Here is a 12,839-nt window from a genome sequence, read left to right on the forward strand (position 1 = left end):
GGGAAGCATGAAGCGCTCTACTGGTGATGGTCAGAGATGTAATAAATAGGGGACATCAAGGACTTGTAGAGAGAATTGCCAGGTATAGGGTAGGGGTGGAGGGATGCGGCTAGTTTTCAACAAGGGAGTTTAAAAGCAAAATATTTGTAAACCAGACTCAACCCTCTGATTTTTACAAATGAGGATGATAAGGACTGAACAGCTTAGTGATTTCTAGGGTCAAATGACACATATGACTGCCTGGTGTTAAATCCCACCCTCACCTCTTTCCAGAGGTATACCTTCAAGCAGTTTCCCAATCTCTTCAAATCTTAGATTTCTTAGCCATAAAATGGGGATAATCATTTGGCCTGTCTCAAAGGCTCTCTATGATCATTAAGTGGGGAGGGGGCGGAAATCATGCCAAGTGCCTAGTTCAGCACCTGGCATAAGTACACACTCAAAAAAATGTTAGCTGCTACTGTTCTTCACTGCTTTTGCTTCTAACACTGTTGTGATTTCTCATTCTCTTGGGGACAGGTTTGGAAACCAGACTTTAAACTACAGGCTCTTCTATGACGGAAAACACTTTGTGGGCGAGAAGAGATTTGAATCGATTCACGATCTGGTCACAGATGGCCTAATAACACTGTACATCGAAACAAAAGCTTCTGAATACATTTCCAAAATGACAACCAACCCTATTTATGAACACATTGGATATGCCACTCTGCTCAGAGAAAAAGTATCCAGGAGGCTGAGCAGGTCGAAAAACGAATCAAGGAAAACAAGCGTCACAAATGAAGAACACGCAGCAGTTGAAAAGGTAAGCACCTCGGACAGAAACAGTGTCCGTTGTTAATCTATGCTGAATAACTGCGTGATTAATTGTGTATGCGATTGGCCAGAATGTTGGCAGAGACCACCCCCGCCCAAGGAAATCTTGAATTTTGTGCCAAAAGGAATCTTAGAAATCCTCCAGTCTAACTGAGGCTCGGAAATGCGGATTGATTTGCCCAAACTCAAAACAGTCAGAGCCAGGACTTCATAGATAACTACTTGTCATTTTTTTAATGCTTTGTGGTGAAAATAGTCCTTGGTTTCATCCTGCTTGAGGCCTTCCTGGCTGCATCTAGTTCCACCTAGCTATGCAAATACTCCATATTTCCATATTTGTGTCTGGTTCTCTTGGGGACGGGGCGACCATGTGTGATGCACAGGTCAGCCCTCCCCTGAAGGTGGCCCTACTTAGATAACAGGTTTTACTGTCAGAGATGGGAGCCATTATTGGTGATGATGGCTATCTCTGGGAGGCTTAAAAGACAGGCCTTCCTTTGCCCCAAGGGAAGAAGAGTTATCATGCCTCTCGGAGGATTAGAAATTTCTAAGTGGGCGATGTCAAGCTGGATGGGCGGAGGCAGGATGTGGCGAAGAAGATCTGATTTTCCTCTCCAGTAAGTTGCTGTTGATTTGAAAGATACCACCACAGTTTGCTAGCGGGTTTTTTGGAAGTGCCCATTTAGGAACCGTCTGCTTTGCCTGGGTTGTATCTGTTCTCCACTGAAAGAAAGTGACAGCCAGTCACACCAGTCAGCCCCCACAGAGTCTGTGTTGAGCCCACTCTCAAAGGCAAGCTTGGGCTGGGACAGATAGCAACAAGCAGAGCAGAGTGGTGGGCAGTGCTCCCTCTGGTGATTGCTAATCCTTATTAAACCGGACTGGCGCCCCCACTCTCCAAACAGTGGAACCTGATGGGCTGCCTTGGCTTTGGGACAGGGATGCACCAGAAATCACTGGAACAGCCCGGGGGTGGGGGAGGAGAGCAGAGGCAGACAGTGCTATCTTGTTGGGAGATGGGCATGATCTTAATTGATTTGCTGATTGAGTTTTAGAGCCTAGAAGAACCGTCCCCAGAAGCACATCAGCTGAGCAGCTGGCCCATGAAAAAATGATTTGCCATTTTCCTTTTTTATTATGCCAGTGTCTCCAAAGCACCTGTTATTCTTTTACAAATAATTGACTTGGGAAATGGTGGGTTTTCTGATTGTTTACATTTTACCAAGAGGGAGGGGGGGACTTGAGCCCTAACTCTCCGAGTTTGTTCTGGTCCAAGCAAAAGCCATTCCTTGGTTTGTTTGTAAAATCTGTTCAAAAGTAATTTAGAATAGAAAATCTGGAAGCTGACCTTCCCAGCCATGACAAATCAGAAGACAAATCATAAAATAAATCTCTGAAGCAGTGTTTATATTTCCGAGTCAGAGAGTAACACCTTCAAAAAGGCAATCTGTTACAACTGCTGGCTATCCACTAGAATATTTCCAGGAAGAGAGGTGAATAGACAGAGTATCTCTGTAAGTTTGGGATGAGAGTTTTGGTTCTGAGTATCTGAATTGATATTTCCTGAGTCTTGTCCTTCGCCAAGAGGGAAGTTTGTCCACGGGAAACTGATATTCCTAGAGGATATCCCCGTAAGGAACCTTGCATCACAAAATAGGTCCTTCATTGCACCTCATTTTTGTATTTATTTATTAAAATTAAATCTTAGAGGAAATTAATAATCAGGTTAATTATCACTTTAGATGAGCTTCCCAGTACACTTTTACCTTTCTAGGGAAAGGTAAATAAAGAAAACATGGAAAGAAAAAAGTAAAGAGTTTGATGGACAGGTGTTGGTGGTGTGGATTTTCTTGGACGCCAACGATGCAACGGTTGGCTTTCCTGGGGAAATTGGGATGCGTTGCGTCTGGTCACTTGCTAGAGGTCGCTCATTTTGTTAGAGTTTGTTAAGTAACTTGGTACAAATCCATCTTTTCCTCTCTGATCTGTATTGACAAGTGGAATTATTAAAAGTCTCAGTCTTGCCAGAAATCCTATTTCCCTTAAGGGCAGGTCAGTGGACTGTTGCCATGGAGGCAGAGAGAGACAGAGGTAGCAAAACCTTGAATGGATTGACTGAGAAGTGCCTGGGGCACCTGTCTGCTTCTATAATGGCGCGTCTTGAAGGTTTTCATGAGTGAAATGGGTAGGTTTCCTAATCATTCTCAAATCCAGACAGCCCAGCATTTCATTTTCCAGAGTGCTTAAACTTTGTTCACGCAGTTATTTTGTTGATCGTTTCCAAATGAATCCAGAAAGACCATGTTACCTGAAAACCCAAGAATATTATCGGTGTTAACTGGTGTAAAGATATTACCTACCGCATCAGGTTTGAGTGGTTTCTAGATTTATTTCCTATCAAGATGGTTAGCCGAGAACTTGATTTTAGTAACTGTAGATGAGGCGGGGAGGTGGGGGAGGGTACAAAAAGAGTGGTGGTAGTTAGCCACTAGCAATCCTTTCCTTTCTGATTCTTTACTTAATGAGTTTTAAAACATTATGATATAGGGGCGCCTGGGTGGCTTAGTCGGTTAAGCGTCCGACTTTCGCTTAGGTCATGATCTCGCGGTTCGTGAGTTCGAGCCCCGCGTCGGGCTCTGTGCTGACTGCCAGCTCAGAGCCTGGAGCCTGTTTCAGTCTGTGACTCCCTCTCTCTCTGACCCTCCCCTGCTCACGCTGTCTCTCTCTCTCTCCTAGAAATAAATAAAACATTAAAGAAAAAATTTTAAAACATTACGATATATAAGGGCCACCATTTGGTGCGTTTAATTAAGATGGTCAGGCCCAGTGTAATTTCTTTTATGAAATTTATTTTGAAATTGATGTACAGACTTGCAAGACCAGAACTGTGAGCAATAGAATAACAACAGTACTTAACATTGGCTCTGACATTTATAGTTTAGAAACCAACTTCAGGGCTCCTGGGTAGGTCAGTCAGTTAAGTATCTGACTCTTGATTCTGGCTCAGGTCATGATCTCACGGTTCGTGGGTTTGAGACCCCATGTCCAGCTCCATGCTGATAGCATGGAGCCTGCTTAGGATTCTCTGCCCCTCTCTCTGTCACTCCCCACTTGCACGAGAGCGCTCTCTCTCTCTCAAAAATAAATAAACATTAAAAAATATATAGTTATGGGGTGCCTGGGTGGCTCACTCGGTTAAGCATCAGACTTCGGCTCACGTCATGATCACACGGTTCGTGGGTTCAAGCCCCGTGTTGGGCTCTGTGCTGATGGCTAGCTCAGAGCCTGGAGCTGCTTCAGATTCTGTATCTCCCTCTCTCTCTGACTCTCCCCTATTCACGCTGTTTCTCTCTCTCTCAGAAATAAATAAAACATTAAAAAATACATATATATACAGTTTATAGGGGTGCCTGGGTGGCTCAGTTGATTAAGAATCCGACTTCAGCTTAGGTCATGATCTCTTGGTTTTTAGGTTCAAGCCCTGCGGTGGGCTCTTTGCTGACAGCTCAGAGCCTGGAGCCTGCTTCAGATTCTGTGTCTCCCTCTCTCTCTGTCCTTTCTCTGCTCATAGTCTGTCTTTCTCTCTCTCAAAAATAAATAAAAATCATTAATAGATATTAAAAAATATATAGTTTATAAACTAATTTCATATGTGAAGTAATTTCCCATTTTATCCTCAGAACAACTTCAAGTACATAGAGTAGCAATCATTGTCCCCATTTTACTGAAAAAGACAGAACAGCAGAGTGAGGAACCAACCTCAGATTTCTAAGCCCCAAGTTCAGAGTTTCTTAAACCTCCAGAGCAGTAAGGCCTCATTCTGTTCTTACTGCCCTGATTGCATTAAGCAAATCCTTGGTTGTCACCATGCTAAGTCAATTGATGCTAAGAATCATTCAATATTTACATGATCTGTTTTTAAAAATGTACCACTATTACTAGCTGTAATAACTAAGCTTTCTTATGAAGGATACTCTGCTGAATCAAATATCTGACCACAAATTTTCAACAGCACATGTTTATTCAATAAATTTGGCCAGCGGCATTAAATTGCATTTATGTTTTACTGGATAAAAATCTTCCATATTTTTGATAGAATAAAAGCACAGTTTAGAATATAGTATACCTTACCAGTTTATTCATTTCACTATTTTTTTTTATAATGGCCAATGTTAGGAAATAGCCTAAATGCCCATCACTTGGGGACCGCTTAGATGAATTAGGGAGCATCCATGTAAGGGTAAATCCTGCAATCACAGAAACGGGTAAGAATATTCATATGTGCTGATATGGAAAGATTCCCCGGAATTATTAAATGCAAAAAACAGCTTGCAGTATGGTGTGTGTGGTAAGGTTTCATTTGTGTAAACCAGGAGAAAACCGGTCTCCCATATGGTTTTTTTCTGGCAAAAGTATGAAGTATCCCTTGAAGCTACAAGAGTAAGTATCATTGGTTGCCTGTGGGGTGGGGAAGTGGGTATCCGAAGGGAAAAAGAGATTCTTCCCTGCTACTCTTTGAGACTCTCTGAATTTTGAACTGCGATCAGTACAGCGTCCTGTTCAAAAAATTAAATAAGAAAAAAAGAATGCAGTATGTTTTAAATTCACATATGTTAAAGCAAACCCTGAGTGAAACATCATCTTTTTTTTTTTTTTAAATGTTTTATTTATTTCTAGGAGAGAGAGAGAGAGAGACAGCGTGAGCAGGGGAGGGTCAGAGAGAGAGGGAGTCACAGACTCTGAAACAGGCTCCGGGCTCTGAGCTGGCAGTCAGCACAGAGCCCGACGCGGGGCTCGAACCCATGAACCACGAGATCATGACCTAAGTGAAAGTCGGACGCTTAACCGACTAGGCCACCCAGGCGCCCCGACATCTTCTGTACTCAAGGCATCACCTACACACATGCAGAGACAGAGAGCAAGCAGTTCCGGCCTCTGGACCCAGGCTGCTTTTTCCACCCTTGGCACGGGTCCCACCCCCATCCTGATAGCCCCCCTTTCCCTTCATTTCTCCCTTGGGTGGTTAACAAAGAGCCTATATGCAGCAGCCTTTAACTAAGGTTGGGGACCAGAAGAGGGTAATTATAGCACAGGACCAAAATCGCCAACTGAAGACTTCGATGTGACTGTCCCTGGAAACGGGCTGGCTGTTGCCTTCTCACTGGCCTTGCCCCCCTGGGATCCACCCAGCGCCCCCCCCCCTCCCATTTTCCACGCTGCTCCACAGGGCTCCTCCTCTGCTCTCTCAAGCAGTTCAGACCAACTCCCAGATTCCTCTTTGGTTTCTGTTTGTCTTCCTCTGAAACCTTGACTGACCTTTTCCCAGTTAAAGGGCCTTGAGCCTGGTTAGGATGGATGTCCGCCTCTCCAGATGAATTGCTTCAAAGAAGAACCATCCCTCCCAAACCCCAATCCACTTTTTTTTTTCTTTTTGAAATAATTCTCTTCTTTGCATCCAAGGCGATCCTCTCCTTGTTTATTTTGCTGTTTCTACCCTACGAACCAGTCAGCCTGCCAGAGATTTTTGGCCAGCGGTGACCTTGCATTTCCCTCCACCGCCCTGGAGCAGAGAATGGATCTCCAGGTCTTGCTGACCAACAGAGGCCACACAAGTCAGTTGAGCTCAGACTGAATGTTTTCTCTACACCACCCCTCCCCTCACCAAGTCCCACAGTGGTGCTTAAAAGCCGGGGCCCTTGATGACTTTCTGTTCTTAAGAATGTTGCTCTTGCTCTTGTTGTTTTCATGTTGGAAACACTGTGATTTGCTTTGTCTGTGGGACAAAGTCCAAATTGCTCAGCAGGACATTTGCAGCTTGTCTGAGCCTGGGCTGCCCTGGAAGCAGAGCCTGAGGCAAGGGTTTGGTATCTTGGTAATACATTCTAATGAGCAGGAAGGAGAGGTCAGGAGAATTAAACAGATGAGATGCCAGTGGGAATGGACTTGGTTGAGTTGGGCATCTTCTGAGGAGCCATGAAGAATTGCTCCTAAGAGGAATCGAAGGGGTGTGTGCGTGCGTGTGTGTGTTTGTGTGTGTGTGTTTACCACTTCCTGTCCTCTGCTGGCTGACGGGTGCTGGTGAGCCGTCAGGTCCCGCACACACCAGGCTGTGCATGTGGAGAGCCAGGTGGGCGCCCACGGGTGTCCCAGACAGCCGTGTCAGAGAAGCCCCAGATGGAAAGCAAGAGGCGAGGACAGGCGCTAACAGGCTGCCCTGGAGAAGGCAGGTGCTGCAGCCATCCCTGGGGCGGAAGGTGGTGAGGGACATTCAAAAATGGCTGGAAACGCCCATTACAGTCCAGCCCCACCTGTCCCAGCCTGTCTCCCACTGCTGGCCTCCCTCACAGGCCTGCAGTCCGACCCCATGCCTGCCGTCTGAAATGCCTCCCCCCACCTCTCCCTGATCTGTCAGTTCCTGTCCCTCCTTTAGCATCCGGCACAGACTCTCCTGTAAAAGCTGCTCCTTCACAGACTCTAAAGGAATCACCGCCACCACAAGACGGTAATCTTCCTGGTTACTTAATGTGCTGCAGCCTAGGGGCTTGATGAGCTCAGTGGTTCTCAAAGTATGGTCCTCGGGGACCGGCAGCGGCAGCACCCGGGAGACTGATGAGAAGCACCCCTGCTCAGGACCCCTCTGCCCCATCACTACTGGGGTCAGGAACCCTTAGGGTGACGCTTGAGTCTGGGCGCAAGCAAGCCCCCACCCAGGTGGCTCCCTCACACACCCCGTGCCACACACTGCTGTTTGGATGCCTCTCCTTCAGGAGCGGTTGACCTGTCCAAGGCCCAGGTCACCCCGTGGTGAACTCCCCAGCTCTAAAGCCCCACCCATGAAGGGCTCAGCAGAGGACACACAGCCCAGTGAACAGCCGACGGCTAACTGTAAAATGGAATAGACTATCACGTTCCGCCTGAGGACTGTGTATCTCGAATATACCAAGAGGCATCTCACACTGCCCCCTTCCCTCTGGGCAGGCTCCTTCCTCCCTGGGCTGATTTGACTCCCCAGGAGGCAAGGGAAAGCCAGGCCCTGGAGGAAGAGAGTCCACAACAGGAAACTGAGGCACCCAGCTCGTTAGTCAGGAGTATTTCAAAGACATCTCGAGGTCGTGCTGGCGTGGATGGGGGAAAAATGCTTGAAAGTAACCTGCAACTTAGAAATTCTCTTAAAGTGAAGATCTTTGAGGAACGTAAGTCATACCTACAAAGACGTCTCTGTGAACGATTGAAAAGTGAAAAGTGAATTCAGATTACAGTTAGTCTAGAAGGTGTCCTGGCAATCAGAACCAGCAGGAAACGGAAGACATAGTCACTGGGAATTTGAGGAGAATTTGATTAACAAAGGATTTTTCCCAGGGTCTAAGAATGGAGGGAAGCAGTTACCTCCCCAGGGCTGACGGGACCAGAAGAAGGCACTGGGGTTACTGGTGTCTGATGAGAGCTGGAGGGGGGTTTCCCACAAGAGGGGGACTCGCACAAGAGAAGGGTTCCCTCAGAAGGGGGGCTTACATAATTGGAGGGCTTCCACAGAAGGAGGGTTCCCACAGGAGGGAGACTCCCATAGCAGGGGGGGCTCCCACACAGGAGGGGGGCTTGCACAGAGGGGGGATTCACAAAGTAGGGGACTGTACAGGAGGGGCTCCCACAGCCCACCATGGGTACCCAGCGAACTGCCATATCACCCAAGAGGGAAGTTGTAGGGGAAAAATAACCCAACTTTTCTCTCTCTTCTACCATTTGATCTCCTGCCTGTACCTCCCATTGGACAAACTGCACCTGAAGCCATAGAGCAAAGATGCCGGGGAGACAGTCTACACGAGTCAGTCTCTTCCCACCATGGCTAAAAGCAGGACAGAGAATGAATTGAGGAAAGGGAGTAGAATACGGCAGAGAGTAACCAATGCAAGGAGTGAATGCAGACCAATTCCACCGCTGTGTTAGCACTGTTCTAATTACTATGTAAAGTTCAAGTTCCCACGCCATAATTGGCATTAATGCAAGATAACGAGGTAGCTCTATTCCTGGACGGGCTTCTCAACTGTGACATTGTGGAAAGGATCTTGGTTCTGGAGGGCAGACAGGCTCTGTGGCTTTATTAAGGACAATCGATTCAAACATACTATTGCTCATTGCCTTTCACCAAGCCAAAGAAAGAGCCTGAATCGTCCAAGTAGAAGCCATCAAGGAACTGAAAAGATCCTCTCACATTCACAGGGTCTGGAAAACCTGTAGATCTGCCCCACAAGAGGTCCTTTGGAAACAGTATGTAACTGACATAACCAGTCTTTCTCAGGAGCAAAGGATAAATGAAGATGAGCATAAGTTAGCTAGTAAATGTGACAGGTAACAGTAATGACTCTTCCTACCTCGCACAGAGAGTCATAAAATAGAATGGGATATAATGCTATAAGAATGGATTTGAACTTAGATTACATTTGCTCATGAAACCAGGTTTTACGGAGCATTATTTTACATTAGAATCCCCTAATGGTGTGGAATTTATCACGCAGTCTGAAAAATAGTTGATTTGGCTAGGTCAGTGGTTCTCAAACCGGCTGCAGCTCAGAGTTACCCCAGGAGCTTTAAAAAAGTACCTGTGTTTGGCCTCTCCTGACTTCTTGAATCAAGGCCCCCACCAGTGAAATTCAGGCATCTCTATTTTTAAGGTTCCCCGGGTGATCCTAAAATTCTCATCCCCTGGTCAGGTAGAAGGTGGGACAGGAAGTAAAGGCTATCAGAGACTGGGGGGAGACTTTTCTCTTAGGGATACCTGTGCCACCTGCCCTAATGCTCCCTAAATGTCCTAATTTTGATGTCCGTATTCATTCTCTGCCTCTACCTGCACATGAAAAGTCCTCCATGAAAACGCTTTTAAGATAGTAAACCCTTGGGGCGCCTGGGTGGCTTAGTCGGTTAAGCGTCCGACTTTCACTTAGGTCATGATCTCGCGGTTCATGGGTTCGAGCCCCGCGTCGGGCTCTGTGCTGACTGCCAGCTCAGAGCCTGGAGCCTGTTTCAGTATGTGACTCCCTCTCTCTCTGACCCTCCCCTGCTCACGCTGTCTCTCTCTCTCTCTCTCTCTCTCCTAGAAATAAATAAAACATTAAAAAAAAGAAAAAAGATAGTAAACCCTGGTGAAGTTGACTCTGCTCCTTTTTTCCTGGTTCCTTTTCCCCACACATTGGCTAAAAATTTTTAAAACAGTTTTTATAATGTTTGTTTATTTTTGAGAGACAGAGCACAGGCAGGGCATGAACAGAGGAAGAAGGAGACAGAATCCAAAGCAGGCTCCAGGCTCTGAGCTGTCAGCACAAAGCCCGATGCGGGGCTCAAACTCACAAACCACGAGATCATGACCTGAACCGAAGTCGGACTCTCAACCGACTGAGCCACCCAGGTGCCCCATCATTGGCTAAAATTTAAATGATGGGGGAAAATGAATTGGAATAAGTTTAAAAGAAATGTAATGAACAGACAAGGGAAAAATCAATGCCTCTTCCTTTTAAGCCAACTGGTGTTTTCTTAGCAGCAAAATTTATAGGACTGTGATCCTCAACTTTGCCTGCCCAGTGGAATCTACTGGGGAGTTTTCAAAAATACCATTGCCTAGACCACACACCCCCAAAATCAGATTTAACTACTGGCAGAATGCCTGGCATCTGGATCGTAGATGCTTCCGGTTGCTATAGAAGAATAACTAAATCCACTGGGTTTCTCTTCAATCAGAAAGCTGTACTTTTTTACCAATTCCTCACTGTCAGTGATCTCAAGGTTAGAAATTTACAGGAACAAAAAAGAAAGTTATCCTGATGCAGTGAGTATTTGTTAGAAAAAGATGGGCCAAAGCCTCATTCGTCCCCATCCAACATCTCTAGAATAAACAGCTCGTTTACAGATGCAGCGTCTGCTCAAGTATTTTTGTGTAAGCAGTGCCATCTAGTGGCTGACAGGCGAGTGACATGCTGGTGACACTCTCGAAGGACTACACTTAACAGATGTGAGAGTGATGAGCAAGAACAAATTTTCAACAATGAATTCACTGAATCGTTCCCACTTTCTCAAGGTTTCATAGCACAAATCAGGAGATGCAGTGGCTAGGGGATACCTTTTTGTAGTTCGTGCTCAGTCTCTGTGTAAGCAGGTGGGCAGCTCTGCTGGCTGGGGACCCTTAAGCGTAAAAAGGTCCCAGTGATCTGATTCACTGGGATTCCGGTTTAGATGTGCCCAAACTTTTTGGCTTTTTTATATCCTCTTTAAAATTTCTGAGAACCCCCGAGAGCTTTCATTTATATGAGTTGTATCTATTGATATTTACTGTATTTAAAAGTAAAACTGAGGAAAATGTGAAATAGTTCTTCTTTTAAACATAACCATAATAAGTTCATTGAGTGTTTACGTAAATGACCTATTTTTGAATGAAAAATAACCCCATTTTCCAAAACAAAACAAACACTAGGAATATTGGCCTTGTTTTACGTTTTTGTAAATCTCTTTAGTGTGTGGTTTAACAGATAACACATGGGTTCTCACATCTACTTTTGTATTCAATCTGTGATGAAATCTTTTGTTTGAAGTGTAGGAAGGAGCTTTGGCCTCCCACAGACCTATGTCATTGAAAAAAAGGAACAGGATTTTTTTTTTTGGTAGCCATTTAAGGTAAATCAGAGTTTAAAAAAAAGACCAGGGGCGCCTGGGTGGCTCGGTTGATTAAGCGTCCAACTGAGGCTCAGGTCATGATCTCATGGCTTGTGGGTTCAAGCCCCATGTTGGGCTCTGTGCTGACAGCTCAGAGCCTGGAGTCTGCTTTGGATTCTGCCTCTGTCTCTCTCTCTCTCAATCTCTCTCTGCCCCTCCCTTGCTTGTGTGTGAACTCTCTCAAATATAAATAAAACATTTTTTTAAAAATAGACCAAAACTTAACAAATGGTAGTTTCTTAAAGACTAGTCACAATGTCAATCAGTGGATAAGACAATTGGTAAAAATAGTTTCGAAAGCATGAGATCTCTGAAAGTATCTTGAGGTCCCTCACACTTTGAGAACTGCTGCTGTAGGCAGATCCTCCGATGGATGAAAAAAACACCTTTTAGAAAAGTTTATATTTGTAAGTCTCCAGGCAGGTGTTCAAGGGGAATCAGTATGCCTTTTGCATCACCTTTGACCGTGGGCGGTAAAAGACGCTGTGACCTAGGGCTGTTCTCCACTGGCAGAGACTGCTGTACTCCCCCTGATCATGACCTCAGAGCTCTTCCCTTTGGCTGTCAGGGCGGGAAGGGGCGCTGGACAGCGCAACTGATCCTGGACCTGTGTCATTTGAAACCGCTTTCCAGGTGATTCTGCTGTATACTCCCAGTAAAGAACCACTGACATGGTCTTGCTCTCTGCCCTGCAGAGATGAGAAATGGGCCCAAAGCTCAAGGTGACATGGTGACATTGAACACCGGTGGGACAAGACACAACTTTAGGGAATCCCAGTATTTTCTTTCTTTGGCCTAGCACAGGGCGCCACCCTCTTTCTTACGCCTCCAGTGTTTCTCCTTCCACCATCCTGTGTCTCGCTAGTCAAAACTCAGCAGTCTCCCCAACGCCACCCCCATGGTGAGTAGCTGTCACCATTGTCACCTAGAACCTAGGCACCCTCTTCGGGAAACTGCACCCACACCCGTCTCCTTTCCCACGTCCAACTTAGGTGCTTCTGGTGGAGTCAGACCCAGCCTCTGAGCCCCGAGGTGGCTTTGTCACTCAAGGCTGATCTAACGGGTCCCATTTCCAGGGCGACTACGGTTGGTTCAAAGGTGGGCATGCAGTCAAGTCAGAGCCACTGAAACCAATAGACTTTTACTGTGAGTTTCAAAAAGAAGGCCTGCTGCCCTTCTTTCTGCTGGGTTGGATTCAGCAGGAAGCAGTCTGGGTGGTCCCTTCTCTGGGAGTGAGAAAGTGGAGCTGGAGGGGAGGGAAACTGAGTCCTCAGAACTTGGTCTGTGCCTCTATCATACCTGCTCCTGGATCCTGCCACCTTCGG

General features: G+C 46.0%; 1 protein-coding gene across 1 annotated transcript in view; it reads left to right on the forward strand.

The window, feature by feature from the left end:
- Window positions 1-12,839, forward strand: part of CHN2 (chimerin 2) — a 304,122-nt gene that overhangs the window by 193,083 nt on the left and 98,200 nt on the right. The window contains exon 6 of the mRNA XM_039229860.1: window positions 520-805. Coding sequence (XP_039085791.1) covers window positions 520-805 — 286 coding nt within the window. The remainder of the gene's footprint in view (window positions 1-519; window positions 806-12,839) is intronic.

The sequence above is a fragment of the Hyaena hyaena genome, unplaced genomic scaffold (genome assembly GCF_003009895.1).
Source record: "Hyaena hyaena isolate Hyena2069 unplaced genomic scaffold, ASM300989v1 scaffold_40, whole genome shotgun sequence".
Taxonomy (NCBI): Eukaryota; Metazoa; Chordata; class Mammalia; order Carnivora; family Hyaenidae; genus Hyaena; species Hyaena hyaena.